The sequence below is a fragment of the Entelurus aequoreus genome, linkage group LG17 (assembly GCF_033978785.1).
Source record: "Entelurus aequoreus isolate RoL-2023_Sb linkage group LG17, RoL_Eaeq_v1.1, whole genome shotgun sequence".
Classification (NCBI taxonomy): Eukaryota; Metazoa; Chordata; class Actinopteri; order Syngnathiformes; family Syngnathidae; genus Entelurus; species Entelurus aequoreus.
Window position 1 is genome coordinate 43,030,140 of NC_084747.1, and position 22,661 is coordinate 43,052,800.

At 39.7% G+C, this 22,661-nt stretch overlaps 1 protein-coding gene across 1 annotated transcript; it reads right to left on the bottom strand.

Annotated features, from left to right (window-relative positions):
- Positions 1 to 966: 966 nt before the first annotated feature.
- rgs7bpa (regulator of G protein signaling 7 binding protein a) lies at positions 967 to 17,805 on the bottom strand. Its single transcript, XM_062024257.1, has 6 exons — positions 17,542 to 17,805; positions 14,111 to 14,277; positions 6,339 to 6,469; positions 6,093 to 6,240; positions 1,748 to 1,818; positions 967 to 1,673 (listed from the first exon to the last, which is right to left on the bottom strand). Exons 1-6 carry the CDS (start codon positions 17,689 to 17,691, stop codon positions 1,582 to 1,584), a joined length of 759 nt encoding a protein of 252 aa, XP_061880241.1. The 5' UTR covers positions 17,692 to 17,805; the 3' UTR covers positions 967 to 1,581.
- Positions 17,806 to 22,661: the final 4,856 nt, after the last annotated feature.

The window sequence follows — 22,661 nt, forward strand, 5'->3', positions numbered from 1 at the left end:
TCCTCTTCCTTCTCTTCCTGAAACTTCTATTTGTGGTGGTGGATTTTAGTTCCGTGCGGTGGCTTTTTCCTTTTTCATTATCTGGGTTGATCGACTTGGGCTTGGTTTGTGTCGTGTTTCGCTCTATGACAAGGGTGAGTCCATAACGCGCTAAATGGCTAAGTAAACAATTGTGTGAGTGCATTTGATTTATTGTCAACAATTTCATTGGTCGTCCTGACCCGTTCGGCATTTTCATTGGTCTGATGTGACGAGAATTACCTAATTAGTGGCATGTGAAGCTTGTGAATCTGGAAATATGTATAAATTAGCCACAGTGTTTTATAATGTGGTGGAAAAAGTAGGATCTTACAGCTCAGAAATTATGGTAAATATTATTGTTAGGTTTAGGATATGAGGTGTACCCATTTACAGTAAGTACATTTATAGAATAGTTAGGGTTTAGTTAGGGTTAAGGTTTTAATTAGAGTTTTGTTAGGTTTGTAGTTATTCAGATCTATAGTTTGTTAAAAACAATCAGCTTTTTAATTAGGCTCCTAAAAAATATGTAGGAAACAAAGTGCAAAACAAAATGTTTCAATCAAAAAAAGTATCAGTCTATAATCAAAATTATGATAGCAGCTAGACACGTTTGCTTTTAGATTAATAAAAAGGCAGTGAAATGGAGGCAACAAGTTATGGCACCCCTGAATTATATAGTATCTCTCTTTCAGCCTCTTGAAGAAAATAAGATTTATTAAATAATAAAATGAATAGTTTTTAACATTAAAAAATCTATTTTTTGTTATGAGTTGCATCGATTTATGCCCAACAGAGATAGGCTCCTCCACGACCCAGAAAGGGACAAGCGGTAGAAAATGGATGGATGGACGTCTTGTGACGATTTGTCTCTATCTAGAGGATTTTAATGGTACTGCATGTGATTAAAAAACAAACAAACAAACAAAAACTACTAGTCCATTTATTTCAATAACAAAAGTTTTATTAACAATGCAAAATGATCTAAATCATCAGCCTTCACTTGGCCCTAAACACTAATAACAAGCATCAACCACAAGGAGGCGCCATGCTAAGCACCGACCAACAACCTAACAACTCGTAGGGCAGACACAATAAAGTCTAAAGTTAGATATTTATATATATATATAGAGTGTGCAGAGACAGTTCTCCATATTGTATCATACAGAATATTGCACTTTGAAAGCAGGAAAGTGAACACCGATTTATCTTTTATGGAAGACTAAATTAGGTACACCGAGGGGGAAAAAACAGACTACATTAAAATGACGTCCTTGTCTTTGCCATCCTTTCACATTCAGGTAGATTTTAGGCAATATTCTGACATAACACTCTTTTGTCTTCTGGTATATCACAGGAAATGCCGTCTTTTCAAAAAGGGTTCTCTTTTACATTAAACATATTTTTTATTTAACCCCCAATACAGATTATGCAATAGATCTTCATTGTATAACAAAATAAAAAAAGGGCAATTTGTTAATCTGAAAAATGGCAGCAGTATAGGGTGAGGGAGACACACGTGGTGGAGGACAGTGGACGATGTTTCGTTGATTCCAAGAGACCTCAGCTGGTCACCAAGCAACAGAGGCCGAAGAAGCGTCTCTTCCTTTGTTGGACTAGCGGGTAGGGAGACAGGTTGAGCAAACTGCTGTCATCTAAAAAACACACGGGGAAGTATATTTATTTTCATGTTGCAACATTTTAAAAGTTGTATACGTTAAGTTGTTACCTTGGTTCTTCAGTGGTAAAGGCATTGTCTCCCTGAGTTTACTAAGAAGGTTCTTCATATCCCTCATGTCCCTGCAACAAAGACATACATGATAAATACATTTTGGCTAAGGTTATTTTGCATTTTATGTTGTGTATTTACACCTACAAGTCCATGAGTCATTGAGTTTACAAATGCCACAAATGATTAGAGGATGCGGGCAGAACTGTGGACACTTTGTGTTTTGGATAACATCCGCCCTGCAGGATGAATTTGAGGACCAGTCATAGACAATTTAGAGTGAAAAGCAACTTTTCTTTTCACTCGCATACAAAAGATAAATAGATAGATAGGTCTTTATTGTCATTGCACAAGTACAACGGAACTTTTTTTTCAGCACAAACCCGTTCAAGATTAGACAAACAAACAGTGTACAGGGTTACAGAACAGGAATGCTGATGGGTCGCCATAAGGCGCCCCGTAAAAGATGAGAAAAAGGTAAAACGCTGTCGAAAAAAATGAGTAAAAAAATACAATCTAGACTGGGCTCCCAGTCTGGAGTGGGAAAAAACCTCCATGCAATGCACACATAAACACGTTACATTTAATCACGACAAACTCGCAACAGAGGGGCGGGGAGTTGGGCCCCTGGAAGGCGACCGCTGCTATGAAGCGCTGCCATCCGACCATCACCCTGAGGGTAAACAAGCGGTGGTGAAGGCGTGGGGTGGGGGACAGGGTGTGTGTGCGTGCTTGCCCAATTGTCTTGGGTGTGATGATGTAATGTTTTTTATAGACTGAGGCCGATCTGCAAAAGTTCGACTCCAGGTGTCGTTGAGGAAGGAGGGAGGTCAAAAGTGTCCATCATTGAGGTGTCCTCGTGGGTGTTTTTCAGAACAGCCTGGTCCTGTTTCCACAGCGTCAAGGCCATTCGAGGGAGTCAAACCGTAGATTAGGATGTTTGTTTTCCGCGAGCAGACAAAACAATGACTTGTCTGTTCTATTCGTCCATGCTGGGTGCTCTCAAATTCAATTCAATTTTCTTTTTCAGCAAGCTTCTCCATGATGTGATCCATCTTGCGATTCAGTTCAGAAATCGCAAGATGGAAAACTTTCTAACTTGGATTGTTTCCCTGGCTTCGGCGAAGACACACAAACTCCCTTCTTGTCTCTGAAGTACACACACCTGTTGTTGTTGTTCACTTTGGACTGACTGGCGGCTGCAACAACACCAAGGCCGCGGAACAGAGACACGCGGCAGGCTTACACACACACATGCATCCACAAAAAATAGACGCCACACACACGTACCCCACCCCCCATCCAAGGCCCTTGATGCGAATCCCTTAGGGGTGATGGACAACTGGGCAGCGCCTGAAGAGCTGCAGCCTGCAACCGTAGCCCCCACTCCCTCCCCTCTGTTGCAAGTCTTGAGTTGTATGCTGCTTTGCTATGGAGGTTTTTTTTTCCACTCCAGACTGGGCCCCCTTAGGAGACCAGTCTAGATTGTATTTTTTTTACTCATCCTCCCCCAGCGTTGACCTTTTTCCCATCTTTTACGGGGCGCCTTGTGGCGACCCATCAGCGTTCCTGTTCTGTAACCCTGTACACTGTTTGTTTGTCTAATCTTGAATGGGTTCGTGATGAAAATAAATTTTCGCTGTACTTGTGCAATACCAATAAAGATCTACCTACCTGCAGAGGCTATAACTATAAAATATCAGTTCACATTTATATATATATATATACTGTGTATGTATATATATATATATATATATATATATATATATATATATATATATATATATATATATATATATATATATATATATATATGAATTAAATACAATTTATAAATTATAAATTAAATCAATATTACACTCAAAATTAGATTGTTTTTGTTTATATATATATATATATATATATATATATATATATATATATATATATATATATATATATATATATATATATATATATATATATATATATATATATATATATATATATATATATATATATATAAGTATATATATATATATATTTGTTTTAATATATATATAAAGAACATAATGTCATGACTGTCTTAAGTTTCCAATAATTTCTACAACTCTTATTTTTTTGTGATAGAGTGATTGGAGCACATACTTGTTGGTCACAAAAAACATTCATGAAGTTTGGTTCTTTTATGAATTTATTATGGGTCTACTGAAAATGTGACCAAATCTGTTGGGTCAAAAGTATACATACAGCAATGTTAATATTTGGTTACATGTCCCTTGGCAAGTTTCACTGCAATAAGGCGCTTTTGGTAGCCATCCACAAGCTTCTGGCAAGCTTCTGGTAGAATTTTTGACCATTCCTCTTGACAAAATTGGTGCAGATCTGCTAAATGTGTTGGTTTTCTGACATGGACTTGTTTCTTCAGCATTGTCCACATGTTTAAGTCAGGACTTTGGGAAGGACAGTCTAAAATCTTAATTCTAGCCTGATTCAGCCATTCCTTTACCACTTTTGACTTGTGTTTGGGGTCATTGTCCTGTTGGAACACCCAACTGCGCCCAAGACCCAACCTCCGGGCGGATGATTTTAGGTTGTCCTGAAGAATTTGGACAACCTTCATTGTCCCATTTACTCTCTGTAAAGCACCAGTTCCATTGGCAGCAAAACAGGCCCAGAACATAATACTACCATCACCATGCTTGACGGTAGGAATTGGTGTTCCTGGGATTAAAGGCCTCACCTTTTCTCCTCCAAACATATTGCTGGGTATTGTGGCCAAAAAGCTCCATTTTTGTTTCATCTGACCATAGAACTTTCCACCAGAAGGTCTTATCTTTGTCCATGTGATGTCAGATGAAACACAAATAAAGGATAAAAAAGAATAAACTTAGTTGAGAGTAGAATAATCTTGCAGTAGTTTAAAAAAAAAAAAATCATTGTTGTAATTATTTTTAGGCCATTAGACATACAGTATGGATTAAATACAACTTAAGTGTATATTGGGCAACTTTTTATGCGTGTATCACTAAAACGTTTTTTTAAAAGTCAAAAAACATGTTTTTTCAATTGTTGATTTTATAATTTTTGGGGGGACAATTTCTACTGGTACTTATAACCAGAATTGTACTAATTATTTATAATAATTGTTGGCTTTAGAACAGCGTTCCAGGACAATTAAAATTGAATAGTTTTGGTACAATTTTAATAACATGTTTAAATAATAATATGGTAATAATCTCATTTAATGCAATTTAACACCCTTTACTGAGAACAGCGTGGCTCGGATGTTAGTGCGGCTGTGCCAGGAACTTGAGGGTTCCTGGTTCGAATCCAGCTTCCACCATCCTAGTCACGGCTGTTGTGTCCTTGGGCAAGACACTTCACCCACCTTGCTCCTGATGGGTCGTGTTAGGCAACTGTGTTATTTCTGTTTACTAAAAATGTTCGTATTCAAAAAACAAAAGCACGTTGACTAAAACAGTGACGAAAGTAATTGACAATTCCGTCAACAAATTAAAACGGGACAAAAATGTTGTCAGAGACGAAACCCAATCATGTTTAATTTTGTCTCTAGGCAGAGGCATGCAGGAAACGCACTATGCATATCCAAACAGAATTAGCCTCTTTGTAAGACACGCTGTTTTGATTTTTCACCCAGAAAAGCAAGAGTCAATACAAGACATCAATATAAGAAAGAGAAGAGAACACTGTAAAAAAAAATCCTATTTTTATTGTTAATTTACTTTCAATTTCTACTGTAATTTTTCTATTTTTTAAAAATAGTTTATAAAACTGTAGAATTGAAGACATTATCTGTAAATAAACAATCCGCCTGTTATTTTTAGTAATATGCCAGTAATGACAAACTATGTATATTTCTATTTTTTTTACAGAAAAATACCAAATTAATTATACATAGCATTTTCTGTTTTCTTAAATTACTTTCAAATTCATGTAAAATTACAGTAATTGTCTTTCATTAAATATGTAGCTTGTTATATAAAAGTCTATGTCCATACTAACAATCTAACTGTAGAATAAAGGTATTTTTCTGCAGAACTGTTTGCATCGTCACTTTATTAATGGTGGTTGATCAGGCTGTAACGTAAGAAAATGTGGAAAAAGTGAAGCCCTGTGAATACTTTTTCAAATGCACTCTATTTATTATTTATTGTTTTTGTCGTTCGAGTTCACCACTTTTTGTAATGTACAGTCGGGGTTTACAAAACAAAACAAAACAAAACAAAACGAAACAAAACAAAACAAAACAAAACAAAACAAAACAAAACAAAACAAAACAAAACAAAACAAAACAAAACAAAACAACACTATACCCAAATTTCAAAAGTGCCGTTTTACTTACTTTTCTATGTTTTCTATATCTGTGGCCACCAGCCAATAGAGTTGAGGGCAGTCAGTCGGCGAGGAAGATGTGTCCTCCTGCAGGATGGGGATGTCTGAGCTCTCCTCTGCTTTTCTGTCCACTGCGGAGAGGCTGCAAGTCTCTTTACCTGGAGCACACAACCAGCAGGGGGCGCCACAGAGATATATACACAACTGCAAGGGACATGAGAAAGAAATCAGAATTGCCTGTGCGTGCATTTAATACCTTTCCTCTGGAGCTGCAGGGAGCTCAGCAAGCAGACAGATTTGAGCATCTCTGTGATGTACATCTCCAGGCAGCACTGCAGCTGGATGAAGAGTCTGCAGATCTCGGGGTGGATCTCGCCGTCCTCTGGCCTTGAAGCACAAAATATGCATAATCACGCATTATTTCAGTCAAAAAACACCATGCAACAAATAAGTAGCTATGTGGTAAGCATTCTACACCTCCACATTACTTCATGCATAAGAATCATTTGAGTAATACCACAAATTTACATAAAATCCCATCAGATTATGTTTTATTGACCCGCTTTCTGCTGCCGCATCATGCATGCTTACACATAGACAGTAGTAACCAGACTTAAAAAAGAAGTAGCTAACGACGCCTCATTTCATTTTAATGCAGACTCAGCAACATGCAAGTTCTGGTCGGCAATATTATACAAGTAACATCCTAATGTAGTGATGTAGCGTCCTGACTAGTGTTGTCCCAATACCAATATTTTGGTACCGGTACCAAAAGGTATTTCGATGCTTTTCGGTACTTTTTGGTACACTGTAAAAAAAAAAAATCTGTAAAAAAACGGTCATCTACTGGCAGCTATGGCTGCCAAACGAAAACCATAAAATTAAAGTAAAACATTGTAAACCAAATAATGATCAAAAACATTATATTCCCAGAAATGTTCATGAAACGTTTTGCGGAAAAATATCGTAATTTGACAGATTTTTACTAAATTATTAAGATCAACCACCTTTAATAAAGTGACGATGCAAACAGTTCTGCAGAAAAATACCTTTATTCTACAGAGTTTTTCCAAATTATTATGATCAAACACCTTTAATGAAGTGACAATGCTGGCAGTTCCACAGAAAAATACCATTATTTTACAGATTTTTTCGGAATTGTTAAGATCAACCACCTTTAATAAAGCGACGATGCAAACAGTTCTGCAAAAAAATACTTTTATTCGATTGTTAGTATTGACATAGACTTTAATATAACAAGCTACATATTTAATGAAAGATAATTACTGTAATTTTACATGAATTTGAAAGTAATTTAAGAAAACAGAAAATGCTATATATAATTAATTTGGTATTTTTCTGTAAAAAAATAGAAATATACATAGTTTGTCATTACTGGCATATTACTTAAAATAACTGGCATATTACTTAAAATAACAGGCGGATTGTTTATTTACAGATAATGTCTTCAATTCTACAGTTTTATAAACTATTTAAAAAAAATAGAAAAATTACAGTAGAAATTTAGAGTAAATTAACCATAAAAATAGGATTTTTTTTTTACAGAGTACTTTTCTAAATAAAGGGGACCACAACATTTTTTATGATTGGCTTTATTTAAACAACAAATCTTAGGGTACATCAAACATATGTTTCTTATTGCAAGTCTGTCCTTAAATAAAATAGTGAACATAAAAGACAACTTGTCTTTTAGTAGTAAGTAAGCAAACAAAGGCTCCTAATTTAGTCTGCTGACATATGCTGTAACATATTGTGTCATTTTCCATTCTATTATTTTGTCAAAATTATTAAGGACAAGTGGTAGAAAATTAATTATTCATCTACTTGTTCATTTACTGTTAATGTCTGCTTACTTTCTCTTTTAATATGTTCTATCTACACTTCTGTTAAAATGTAATAATCACTTATTCCTCTATTGTTTGGATACTTTACATTAGTTTTGTATGATACCACAAATTTGGGTATCAATCCGATACCAAGTAGTTACACATCATACATTATATTCAAAGTCCTCATGTGTCCGGGGACATCACAAAAACGATTGTGTGATGCTAAAAAAATATCGATGTAATCATAGTAGTATCGACTAGATATGCTCCTGTACTTGATATCATTACATTGGATGTCAGGTGTAGATACACCAATGGCGTTTGTTTACATTTTGACGCCGGTGAGCATGTTTAGCTATTCCTAGTCCTGCAGGGATGATACTTGTAAGAAACGTACTTTATTTGTCGCCATGGAGGCGAGGATTAGAGATTTTGAAGTAGCTAAAACACTGCAAATGTTTGGCTAGCCAGCTAGCCATGTCTTAAAGCGCCTCTTCCTCAGGGCGTTTCAGTGTTATAACTTCATCTTTATCATTAGTTTTTAAGCCAAAATGTGCCCGTTCTCCCTAGCCTGTTTACACACTGTGTCTGCTTCTAAGTACTCCGTGATTGTGCGCTGCCGAACATGCTCGTCTGCTCGTAAACCAAGCCATGACGTGACGACGACGGTGGGCCAGGGGGATGGTAGACCGGTACTTTTTAGACGCGGTATAGTACCGAATATAATTCATTAGTATCGCGGTACTATACTAATACCGGTATACTGTACAACCCTAGCCCTGACAGAAGCTCTTTTGAAACTTTATTGGCAACTTAGTCATAGTATTACACAAAATATACACGTACGTCTATACGTTTGTCTTGAACTTCATTTGATTAAACACCCACAAAAAAAGTTTAGTGAAATAACTTAGTTGTTAACTATAGGTCAATAATGCTTGTCTTTTTCTCAGACAGACAGGGCTTTTCTGTCCGTAACACACGCACGCACACACACTCTCACACACGCACACACACACACACACACACACACACACACACACACACACACACACACACACACACACACACACACACACACACACACACACACACACACACACACACACACACACACACACACACACACACACACACACACACACACACACACACACACTCTTCAGGCACTAGACTATCTGCAAAAATATACAGCTGTGTCTATGACCTTCAGGCCTGCCCGGCTACTATCTATTGTTTTGGAGACGTTGATATGTGGTGAAAAGAATAATGTCTCCAAATGGATATAGGCCTACCCTGACATCGAGCTGTCTTAAGAATGGTACAAATGTCAAATTCTTAAAAAGGGGGAACGAGCCTCAGATAATAAGATGTTTAAAGGGGTCAAATATAGGATTTATTTCTACATTGAAAACCACAACACAATATTCCAGATGATATAGCAAGATCATCGGGCTCACCATGTTTTGTTGTCGGCCCGACAAGGAGACAAAGCGGACGGAGGAGCGGAAGGAAGCAGCCAGGTCTGTAACTTTACACTAAGGTTAAACTTCTACATAGTCTGTATCTCTCCAATTCTAGATCCTGGACGTATACATGTGTGTATTGACAATAACATTATTTTCTATTATATATCATGTTACTGTAATAAGTCCACTGCACTGCTGCTTCGACCCCTTTGTAAACAATAGAGGCTCAAGGCTATAAGTTACGCTACGAGCTACTTCGCGAATGTAATAACGTATTTTATTACTACCGTATTTTTCGGAGTATAAGTCGCTCCGGAGTACAAATCGCACCGGCCGAAAATGCATAATAAAGAAGGAAAAAACCATATATAAGTCGCACTGAAATATAAGTCTCATTTTTGGGGGAATTTTATTTGATAAAACCCAACACCAAGAATAGACATTTGAAAGGCAATTTAAAATAAATAAAGAATAGTGAACAACAGGCTGAATAAGTGTGCGTTATATGACGCATAAATAACCAACTGAGAACGTGCCTGGTATGTTAACGTAACATATTATGGTAAGAGCCATTCAATTAACTATAACATATAGAACATGCTATACATTTACCAAACAATCTGTCACTCCTAATCGCTAAATCCGATGAAATCTTATACGTCTAGTCTCTTACGTGAATGAGCTAAATAATATTATTTGATATTTTACGGTAATGTGTTAATAATTTCACACATAAGTCGCTCCTGAGTATAAGTTGCACACCCGGCCAAACTATGAAAAAAACTGTGACTTATAGTCCGAAAAATACGGTAACTGGTCTATTGACAAAGACAGTAGGCACTGATCCAAGTAAAAGTAGTCTTTAGGAAAATCATGTTTTTGTTTTTGCCGGAGGACGGTGACGCTAGTGTCTCTTACATTAGAAGGCTAAGCTAGCTACACAACAAATCGAGCTATCATTGCTAATGTATCATTCACACATTTCTAACCTACTGTTATTTCTTACCATTTCATTAGGCTCTTCTCCACCGCGGGAACCTTTTAAAGGAACTTCCCCACTTACCCGGGTGAATAAAGTTCCCCCTATGTTTCCACCAAAAACCACCCAGGTAGATGTAGTTTTTCAGGAACTCTTTGGAGTTCATGCCAGATAGGTGGGACATTTGGGAGGTTCCCGAAACCTTTTCGGGGGCGAGCTGGGCTGTCGAACGCTGTTTGGTTGAACACAGCACCGCCATTTACAGAATTCTAGACGACTTGTTTATTTCTTGTTTGTTGTGTATTTCTATTACAATAAACTTGACGACGGAGAGAAAGAAGAACAAAGGGAACTTTCGACTTGCAGGAACTTTTGTGGGGAATCTTTGTGCAGAGGAACGTTGATCGGTGTTTTTACTCAGTCTTAGTCTATGCAGTTCATCGCTGTTTATTATTTTTATAAACTTTCTTTCGATACCCGAAGCTCTTTTAAACGTATTTACAGTGGAGTATTTATTCCTGCCTCGCACCACACTGTGTCTGGCAGTCTCGCTCGCTTCATGCGACAGCTTGCGTTTTAGTTTCTCCTACTTGTCACTAGCCTTTGATCATTCCTGAGTTAAGCTTTGCCCAAGTTTCCTGTGCCATAGCCACGTCGCCCTTTTTTGTATTGTTTCCCTTGCTTATTGATAATAATGAAGCATCTTACCTGCACGCTGCTTTCCTGACGTCCTTTCTGCGACCATCGCAACCATGCGACCAGGACGTAACAGAAAACTGCCAGAATGAAGTTTCCCCGCAGAAAACATTGCCAAGGACTTCACCGTGGAGGAAATGGAGGTATGGACTTGGCGGGTGTTGAAAGCGATGGAGGCGGAGAGCCTTCATCCTTCTCCAGAGGACAACGAGACGTTGATATGGGGTCCTGATGGTACACTGATCCTGATTGACACCGTTTGTCCCGGGGACCACAACACATCGCAATCCCGTGCGGGTCGACGGAGGCGGATGTTCAGCAATTCTTTCCATGGATCGAAGCATAGTACAGACGGCCTCTCCCTCCTCGCCGCCGCAGTTTGGTAACCCCATTCTTCATGATCCCAAGCCTTCCATGTTGTGGGCTCTTAGCCAGGACTCTAACCCGTCACAGCGCGATGACGTCCCGCCATAGGCGCGCTTTAATGACCTCACAAGTCATTCAGTCACTTTTTCCTTAACCTCGTCTCCCAGGCAGCCTTCACTGGAGAACATTAAGTCAAAGGCTGCTGACAATTGAGACATGTTTCATAAGGCTAATGCAGCTAGCCAATCCATGCCTCCCAATAGGCAAGCTTTGACGCCCACTTCAGCCAAGCTTGCCCAAGCAGCCTCGACGCCTGCCCAGCCACGTACTGCTACAGCACCGCAATCTACCGGTGTCTCTCTAGAGAGGTACAGTGCGGCGTTGATGGATGAGTGGTGCCGGAAGGTGTTGGTTGGGCTGGAAATGGAGGATCCGCTTCGTGCATAAGACTCATCGGCTGCCGAAGTTCTGGCACCGCTCACATCTGCCTCTTCATCGGCCACAATAATGACTCGTCCCCGGTGGCTTCGGGGACACTAGGCGACCCGCCACCATGTCCTGCCTCCACCCTCCTGTGACTATAGACTTATTTCAGTTTGGGACGTCTGGAATCTGTCCCTTAAGGAGGGGGTATTGTCATGATCTGTTGCCCGGTTCATGTTATGTTGTATTAAGTATATCCTTAGTTGTTGTTTATTTCTGTTTCAGCACCCTTGTTTGTTTTCTTAGTTGCCATAGGTGCTGATTTTCGTTACCTGCCTCCGATTAGTCACTAATCCGAGAGCTATCTATTCCTGCCTTGCGCCACACTCTGTCTGGCAGTCTCGCCCGCTTCACGCGACAGTTTGCGTTTTGGTTTCTCCTACTTGTTACTAGACTTTTGATTGTTCCTGGGTTAAGCTTCAAGTTCCCCGTGCCATCGGCAGGTCTCCCTTTTTTTGTATTTTTATCCTCGCTTATTGATAATAAAGAAGCATCTTACCTGCACGCTGATTTCCTGCCGTCCTTTCTGCATCTTGGGGACACGACCAACTATCTGACATTCAATTGTTAAAACGTCCAAACATACAATGTAAGTATAATTATAAAAGACATTCAAAGTCGAAAAAATATGAAAATATATGTACAGAAGTTTTTGGGTAGGTGACCAATGTTCCCTTTAATTTTTCATGTGTGTGAGCAAACGCAAAAACTCCCTGAGCATTCAGTGGAGCCTATGTGAGCAACATCAGACGTGCACACTGTGGCTACACCAGCAGCACACCTGTCCCAAACCTGACTAAATAACAAGTTCAATCTCCATCCATCCATCCATTTTCTACCGCTTGTCCCTTTCGGAGTCGCGGGGGGTGCTGGAGCCTATATCTCAGCTGCATTCGGGCAGAAGGTGGGGTACACCCTGGACAAGTCCCCACCTCATCGCAGGGCCAACACAGATAGACAGACAACATTCTCTTATTATTATAATCAAGCAGGAGCATGAGAGGATTTTCTAATATAAGTGTTTAGGCCCACTTACAATGACAATAACAAAAAATATTGTTTTTCATGAACTGTGTACTTGTATTGTTTGTCTGGGTGGAGGTCCTGCTTTGGAAATAATTTGTACCCCTTTCAGACATTGCATTTAGTTCCCATTAAAACATTCACATGTTGCACAATGAGATGTAAGCAAGGGGATCATGTGTACATTCCTGCAACTTCCTGTTTGTAAAAAATATATTTTTACTAGTATTTATTTAATATTCTAACAGCATTTCATGATTAATATTTATACATTAAGATTCCTAATAAATGACACTAGAATAAGCACACATTTGATTGGTAAATCATAGTGTAACGACCTGGAATGACACTTTATGTGTGGTGTTGGAGTTGTCCGACTTTTTGTGTGGCTGTAAACGCATCACTGGCTAAGTGCCATATGCGCATGTGTTGGCGCAAGCGAGAAAGAGCGAGCGGCTGCTGTTGATAAAACAAAGTTGCTTTTGGTCTGGTTTGTACTGCAGAAAATGACCACTTTTGCTAGATATCATTTTTTTTACTAATGTTTTGGTGATGTGTTTATGGCCGACAATAAAGAGTTTTGCTCAGTAAAGTGATCGATGGAATTCATGTCCTCAAAGCGTCTCGACAGACGTTACAATATTTGAACAATGATGACGAAAACTGTTTTCTCTGTCGTGTCCGTGTGTCGAAAATTGTTATGCGCTAATTTTTTATTTGATTTTGTGCGTGGCATAGTTTTGCCGTGCGCAGAGGACGCTTGAGCATTGCACAATTGCACCGGCGCGCACCTTAGAGGGAACGTTGTAGGTGACATATTTTGGTATTTGGGTGGAATGGGTGAGAAGGTGCAGCTTAAAGAAACAATAGGAAATAATGTACATTTAGTAAACAGCTTTAAAACCATGTTGATGCCGCACTGTAAGGACACTAACATGACATTATGTGCATTAATTATTCTACATTAAAATAAATGTATGCTATTTTTTCCAGAGTGTTTTGAAATGATATACTGTAACACCTCAAGAGCAAAAACCATTAATTTATTCCAAATGCTTTAAGCTCATTACTTCATGCAGTTTACTCCTCCTGCCATACCGCACATACATTGTGGTTTTAAATCTATACAGCTACTGTACATACAATGACAGGAAGCACTCACCCTGATATCAAGGACAGATTGTGGTGGGCAGCTCTTGCCATCTCACATCCTTTGGTTCGAGTCCTCAGGATCTCGGCCCGTAAAATGGGACAGTCCACTGTGATTTCGCCGATGGAGATGACCAGCTCACGATACAGCGCCACCAATGTGTTGAACTCTTGGACGATCTGTGTTTATGACAAGCGCGCCATACAAATCGTATAGTGGTTATTAACATGTTATCTCATGTTATGTTTTCTAATAAAATCCAATACACATATATTCTTGCTCAATTTTGACTGTTCTTAGCTGCTACACATGATATCAGAACCTGTATGATGTTGGTGCACACACATTTAAAACTGTTCCACCATGTGCGGAAATAAGTACATGACAGTTGTGAATAATAATAATTGTAAACTTAAAACAACGACTTCCGATATCGGTCCGATTACAGAAAGAAAGAAAAAAAGGATTATATTGGCTTGCATCTAAACTACCTGATATAAGCTCCGATATAAGCAATCCTGTGGTGTGTTTACAAACCCAAAACCAGTGAAGTTGGCATGTTGTTTAAATCGTAACTAAAAATAGAATACGATGATTTGCAAATCCTTTTCATCTTATTTTCAATTGAATAGATTGCAAAGACAAGATACTTAACGTTCGAACTGGTAAACTTTGTTATTTTTCGCAAATATTAGCTCATTTGGAATTTGATGCCTGCAACATGTTTCAAAAAAGCTAGCACGAGTGGCAAAAAAGACTGAGAAAGTTAAAGAATCCTCATCAAACGCTTATTTGCAACATCCCACAGGTGAACAGGCTAGTTGGAACAGGTGGGTGCTATGAATGGGTATCATTCACAAACAAGGATGGGGCGAGGGGTCACCACCACTTTCTGAACAAATGTGTGAGCTCATTGTCGAACAGTTTAAGAACAACATTTCTCCAAAGAGGAAAAGAACCATCCAGACTGGTGTAGGCGCAAAGTGTAAAAGCCAGCGCCTATGATGGTATGGGGGTGTATTAGTGCCCAAGGCATGGGTAACTTACACATCTGTGAAGGCGCCATTAATGCTGAAAGGTACACACAGGTTTTGGAGCAACATATGTTGCCTTCCAAGCAACGTATTTTTCATGCACGCCCCTGCTTATTTCAGCAAGACAATGCCAAGCCACATGTTACAACAGCATGGCTTCATAGTAAAAGAGTGCGAGTACTAGACTGGCCTGCCTGTAGTCCAGACCTGTCTCCCATTGAAAATGTGTGGCGCATTATGAAGCCTAAAATACGACAACAGAGACTGTTGAACAACTTAAGCTGTACATCAAGCAAGAATGGGAAATAATTCCACCTGAAGAGCTTCAAAAAATTGGTCTCCTCAGTTCCCAAATGTTTACGGAGTGTTGTTAAAAGGAAAGGCCATGTAACACAGTGGTAGAAATGCCCCTGTGCCAACTTTTTTCCAATGTGTTGCTGCCATTAAATTCTAAGTTAATGATTATTAAAAAAAAAAAAAAAAACGTTTCTCCGTTAGAACATTAAATATCTTGTCTTGGCAGTCTATTCAATTGAATATAAGTTGAAAAGGATTTGCAAATCATTGTATTCTGTTTTTATTTATGATTTACACAACGTGCCAACTTCACTGGCTTTGGGTTTTGTACTTGTGCAAGCACGCAAGATGGACATATGTCGTAAGTGTCCTTAATTGAACAATATTGCAGACTAAAACAACATTTTTCAATACAAACAAATATCAAATAAACATAGTTGCATATTACTTACAAATAAAATGTCCAGGGCAGAAGCGTATTTAAAAAGTATCCAGTAACAAACGTGTCTGCATCGTTGAATTTACTGCGTCATGAGCTCAACTTAAGAAATTATTCTGGCCACTAGGTGTCACCAAAGAACAAACTACCACTCCACTTCAACTTAAAGACAACATACGTCCATTCCAGACAGTTCATAATAAATATGGTTGGCAATTTTTATACCTACCATGAATCTCTGTTTGAATAATTTCACATGACCAAACCTTTATTAAGATTTCACTCTACAAAATAACAAAAATATGTAAGTTTCATATCGGGTTATATCGATATTGGCCAATACTCAAGGCTCCGAAATCAGTATTTTATGAAAAAGTGTAATTGGGACATACAAAACGACAAAATATAATATTTATTTTATTAGTAGCACAGTAGTTGAAGTATGGTAAAAATATGTAATCAAATATTTGAAATATTTTCCAAATAAGTTGCAATGTAAGACGATGACTTGCTTTACTCATACAACTTATACATAAATAATAACATAAAAGAACAAAATAAATAGTAATTTTATCAGTAGTAGTTGTTGTAATATAACAAATTAATGACATACGTTATATAATTAAAAAATGTACTGAACGTATGTATTTGTAAACGCTCAGGGGCAGGATTAAATACGCTTTGCTTCTTCCTACTCCTTTTCGGACGTGATTTAAAAATAAATTATATGAAATAAAACTAAAGAAAGAAAGCTGTGACTTTATTTGTTGTATAAACAACAACATAAAATAATGAAATGTAATAATAATATTATTGGTAGGTATAATAATAATTATGAAAAATATGATAGAAGAAATAACTACTGTATTTTCCGCACTATAAGGCGCACCTAAAAACCTCCAATTTTCTCAAAAGCTGACAGTGCGCCTTATAATCCCGTGCGCCTTATATATAGAACAATATTGAGCCACAACAGGTCTCGCAACTATGGGATGCATAACGTAACCCCAGCCTCTACTGTAGCGTCTATTCTATGCGCCTTATAATGTGGTGCGCCTTATAATGCGGTGCGCCTTACATATGAACAAAGTTTTAAAATAGGCCATTCATCGAAGGTGCGCTTTGTAATCCGGTGCGCCTTATAGTGCGAAAAATACGGTAATGAATATATTAGGTTAAAAAAAAATAGCTGTAGCAAAAATTATAATGACAACAAAAAAATGTGTCACAGCTGTTCTCATTGTGCAGGTTGGGGTTCTTTCCCTTCACACTGGGGTACAAATAAATACAAAAATGACAAAAACAGTGCAATAAAATCACATAAATGAACGTGCGGAGCGGTTGTGGTGGAAAAACAACGATAACAAGTCAAAATAATCTGCAAAGGACGAAACAAAATGTGCAATGAGTTGCCTTGCAGAGAATGCTTTAATTACAATTACTGGGTTGACTTTGTACCAGATAGCCCCCCAAAAAAGCTGCTTTACTATATGCAGTTGTCATCATCACAGCACTGACACTCATCCATGCACCATCCCAGCAACTCCACTGCAGCAGTAAGCCCACGTCACATTTACACATGCGTGCAGATATGATCCCGTCATAAGTGCATGCACATACACGCCATGCATTAGCACCGTGCACGGCATTGGAAGTCGAGTCCGCCAACCTACCATCCTGCAGTCGGCCACGGCGCGCTGGGCTCTGCGGCTGCTCTCCGTGCTCTCCCTCCGCTGGGGGTCTCGGTAGAGAGGCTTGCCGATCTGGAAGATGGTCCCGGCCGATTTGGGGCGGTTTTTGCGCCCGTTCGACGCAGAACTCATGCATACACACGCATGTAATACGCTGTTTGCTCTAAATGCCTATAACCGCCGCCACACCTCCCCTCCGCTCCTCACGCAACTCCGCCGCTCCTCACAACCGTCCCTCCCCCTCGACTCACCCGGACTCGCACCTCGCTTGTGGCTTCTGTGGCTGTCGACCCACCCCCCCTTCCCTTCCCTCCCTCCCTCCCTGCACCTCCCAAGAGTGGCGCCAGATGTGCGCCCGGATGAGAAACGGTGAACGGCAGCAGCAGGAAGAGGAGGAGGAGGAAGAGGAGGAGGATGCACGCCTCTTCTCCGCATCAAGTCACCTTCACTCCTGCAGCTCGGTGCAGAGTCCTCCTCTCGCCTCCTTGCGCAGCCTCAGCATCCCGTCCAATGCACCACGTCTTCTGTCTTGTGCAAGTGCGTCCCACCAAGCAGCAGCAGATAACCATCTGCTGTGCTTCACGCAAGAAGGCTGCAAACGTCACCCCCCCCCCCCTCTACACACACACACACACACACACACACACTCAAACACACATTTTAGTTGGCATGCATGTCTTTGGGAGCATATATGCACACACACACACACACACACACACACACACACACACACACACACACACACACACACACACACACACACACACACACACACACACACACACACACACACACACACACACACACACACACACACACATTGTCCAACAGTTTAAGAACAACATTTCTCAACGAGCTATTGCAAGGAATTTAGGGATTTCACCATCTACGGTCCGTAATATCATCAAAAGGTTCACAGAATCTGGAGAAATCACTGCACGTATAAGCGGCAAGGTCGAAAACCAACATTGAATGCCCGTGACCTTCGATCCCTCGGGCGGTACCGCATCAAAAAAACGACATCAGTGTGTAAAGGATGTTTTGTTTTTTTTGTGCTAATATTAGCTCGTTTAGAATTCGATGCCTGCAACATGTTTCAAAAAAGCTGGCAGAAGTGGAAAAAAAGACTGAAGGGTCACCACTTTCTAAACAAATGCGTGAGTAAATTGTCGAACAGTTTAGGAACAACATTTCTCATCGAGTTATTGAAGGGAATTTTGTGATTTCGCCATCTGCCGACCGTAATATCATCAAAAGGTTCAGAGAATCTGGAGAAATCACTGCATGTATAAGCGGCAAGGCCGAAAACCAACAATGAATGCCCATGACCTTCGATCCCTCGGGCGGTACTGCATCAAAAAACCGACATCAGTGTGTAAAGGATGTTATTTTTTGCTGATATTAGCTCGTTTGGAATTCGATGCCTGCAACATGTTTCAAAAAAGCTGGCACAAGTGGCAAAAAAGACTGAGGGGTCACCACTTTGTGAACAAATGCGTGAGCAAATTGTCGAACAGTTTAGGAACAACATTTCTCAACGAGTTATTGCAAGGAATTTAGGGATTTCACCATCTACGGTCCGTAATATCATCAAAAGGTTCACAGAATCCGGAGAAATCACTGCACGTATAAGCGGCAAGGCCGAAAACCAACAATGAATGCCCGTGACCTTCGATCCCTCGGGCGGTACTGCATCAAAAAACCGACATCAGTGTGTAAAGGATGTTATTTTTTGCTGATATTAGCTCGTTTGAAATTCGATGCCTGCAACATGTTTCAAAAAAGCTGGCACAAGTGGCAAACAAGACTGAGGGGTCACCACTTTGTGAACAAATGCGTGAGCAAATTGTCGAACAGTTTAGGAACAACATTTCTCAACGAGTTATTGCAAGGAATTTAGGGATTTCACCATCTGCGGTCTGTAATATCATCAAAAGGTTCAGAGAATCTGGAGAAATCACTGCACGTATAAGCGGCAAGGTCGAAAACCAACATTGAATGCCCGTGACCTTCGATCCCTCAGGCGGTACTGCATCAAAAAAACGATTTAAATGTGTAAAGGATGTTATTTTTTGCTAATATTAGCTCGTTTAGAATTCGATGCCTGCAACCTGTTTCAAAAAAGCTGGCAGAAGTGGAAAAAAAGACTGAAGGGTCACCACTTTCTAAACAAATGCGTGAGTAAATTGTCGAACAGTTTAAGAACAACATTTCTCATCGAGTTATTGAAGGGAATTTTGTGATTTCGCCATCTGCGGACCGTAATATCATCAAAATGTTCAGAGAATCTGGAGAAATCACTGCATGTATAAGCGGCAAGGCCGAAAACCAACAATGAATGCCCATGACCTTCGATCCCTCGGGCGGTACTGCATCAAAAAAACGACATCAGTGTGTAAAGGATGTTTTTTTTTTGTGTGCTAATATTAGCTCGTTTAGAATTCGATGCCTGCAACATGTTTCAAAAAAGCTGTCAGAAGTGGAAAAAAAGACTGAAGGGTCACCACTTTCAAAACAAATGCGTGAGTAAATTGTCGAACAGTTTAAGAACAACATTTCTCATCGAGTTATTGAAGGGAATTTTGTGATTTCGCCATCTGCCGACCGTAATATCATCAAAAGGTTCAGAGAATCTGGAGAAATCACTGCATGTATAAGCGGCAAGGCCGAAAACCAACAATGAATGCCCATGACCTTCGATCCCTGGGGCGGTACTGCATCAAAAAACCGACATCAGTGTGTAAAGGATGTTATTTTTTGCTAATATTAGCTCGTTTGGAATTCGATGCCTGCAACATGTTTCAAAAAAGCTGGCACAAGTGGCAAACAAGACTGAGGGGTCACCACTTTGTGAACAAATGCGTGAGCAAATTGTCGAACAGTTTAAGAACAACATTTCTCAACGAGTTATTGCAAGGGATTTAGGGATTTCACCATCTGCGGTCTGTAATATCATCAAAAGGTTCAGAGAATCCGGAGAAATCACTGCACGTATATGCGGCAAGGCCGAAAACCAACATTGAATGCCCGTGACCTTCGATCCCTCAGGCGGTACTGCATCAAGAAAATGATTTAAATGTGTAAAGGATGTTATTTTTTGCTAATATTAGCTCATTTAGAATTCGATGCCTGCAACATGTTTCAAAAAAGCTGGCACAAGTGGCAAAAAAGACTGAGGGGTCACCACTTGGTGAACAAATGCGTGAGCAAATTGTCGAACAGTTTAAGAACAACATTTCTCAACGAGTTACTGCAAGGAATTTAGGGATTTCACCATCTACGGTCCGTAATATCATCAAAGGGTTCAGAGAATCCGGAGAAATTACTGCACATAAGCGGCAAGGCCAAAAACCAACATTGAATGCCCGTGACCTTCGATCCCACAGGCGGTACTACATCAAAAAAACGACATCAGTGTGCAAAAGATGTTGTTTTTTTTGTGCTAATATTAGTGAAGTGAAGTGAATTACATTTATATAGCGCTTTTTCTCAAGTGACTCAAAGCGCTTTACATAGTGAAACCCAATATCTAAGTTACATTCAAACCAGTGTGGGTGGCACTGGGAGCAGGTGGGTAAAGTGTCTTGCCCAAGGACACAACGGAAGTGACTAGGATGGCGGAAGCGGGGATCGAACCTGCAACCCTCAAGTTGCTGGCACGGCCGCTCTACCAACCGAGCTATACCGCCCTAATATTAGCTCATTTAGAATTCGATGCCTGCAACATGTTTCAAAAAAACTGGCACAGTTGGCAAAAAAGACTGAGGGGTCACCACTTTGTGAACAAATGCGTGAGCAAATTGTCGAACAGTTTAGGAACAACATTTCTCAACGAGCTATTGCAAGGAATTTAGGGATTTCGCCATCGAAGGTCCGTAATATCATCAAAAGGTTCAGAGAACCTGGAGAAATCACTGCACGTATAAGCGGCAAGGCCGAAAACCAACATTGAATGCCCTTGACCTTCGATCCCTCAGGCGGTACTGCATCAAAAAAACAGACATCAGTGTGTAAAGGATGTTATTTTTTGTCTAATATTAGCTCATTTGTAATTCGATGCCTGCAACATGTTTCAAAAAAGCTGGCACAAGTGGCAAACAAGACTGAGGGGTCACCACTTTGTGAACAAATGCGTGAGCAAATTGTCGAACAGTTTAGGAACAACATTTCTCAACGAGTTATTGCAAGGGATTTAGGGATTTCACCATCTGCGGTCTGTAATATCATCAAAAGGTTCAGAGAATCCGGAGAAATCACTGCACGTATAAGCGGCAAGGTCGAAAACCAACATTGAATGCCCGTGACCTTCGATCCCTCGGGCGGTACTGCATCAAAAAACCGATTTAAATGTGTAAAGGATGTTATTTTTTTGCTAATATTAGCTCGTTTAGAATTCGATGCCTGCAACATGTTTCAAAAAAGCTGGCACAAGTGGCAAAAAAGACTGAGGGGTCACCACTTGGTGAACAAATGCGTGAGCAAATTGTCAAACAGTTTAAGAACAACATTTCTCAACGAGTTATTGCAAGGAATTTAGGGATTTCACCATCTACGGTCTGTAATATCATCAAAGGGTTCAGAGAATCCGGAGAAATTACTGCACATAAGCGGCAAGGCCGAAAACCAACATTGAATGCCCGTGACCTTCGATCCCACAGGCGGTACTGCATCAAAAAAACGACATCAGTGTGCAAAGGATGTTATTTTTTTTGTGCTAATATTAGCACGTTTAGAATTCGATGCCGGCAACATGTTTAAAAAAAACTGGCACAGTTGGCAAAAAAGACTGAGGGGTCACCACTTTGTGAACAAATGCGTGAGCAAATTGTCGAACAGTTTAAGAATAACATTTCTCAATGAGCTATTGCAAGACATTTTGGGATTTCGGCATCTACGGTCCGTAATATCTTCAAAAGGTTCAGAGAATCTGGAGAAATCACTGCACGTAAAAGCGGCAAGGCCGAAAACCAACATTGAATGCCCGTGACCTTCAATCCCTCAGGCGGTACTACATCAAAAACCGACATCAGTGTGTAAAGGATGTTATTTTTCGTCTAATATTAGCTAATTTGGAATTCGATGCCTGCAACATGTTTAAAATA

What these genes read in the sequence shown, in the direction of transcription:
- rgs7bpa (XM_062024257.1), bottom strand. Translation starts at nt 17,691, where the DNA reads ATGAGTTCTGCGTCGAACGGGCGCAAAAACCGCCCCAAATCGGCCGGG. An exon ending in CCGTGGCCGACTGCAGGATG is followed by an intron (nt 14,278 to 17,541) that starts GTAGGTTGGCGG and finishes TCATAAACACAG; the next exon opens with ATCGTCCAAGAGTTCAACAC. An exon ending in TTTACCACTGAAGAACCAAG is followed by an intron (nt 1,674 to 1,747) that starts GTAACAACTTAA and finishes TGTGTTTTTTAG; the next exon opens with ATGACAGCAGTTTGCTCAAC.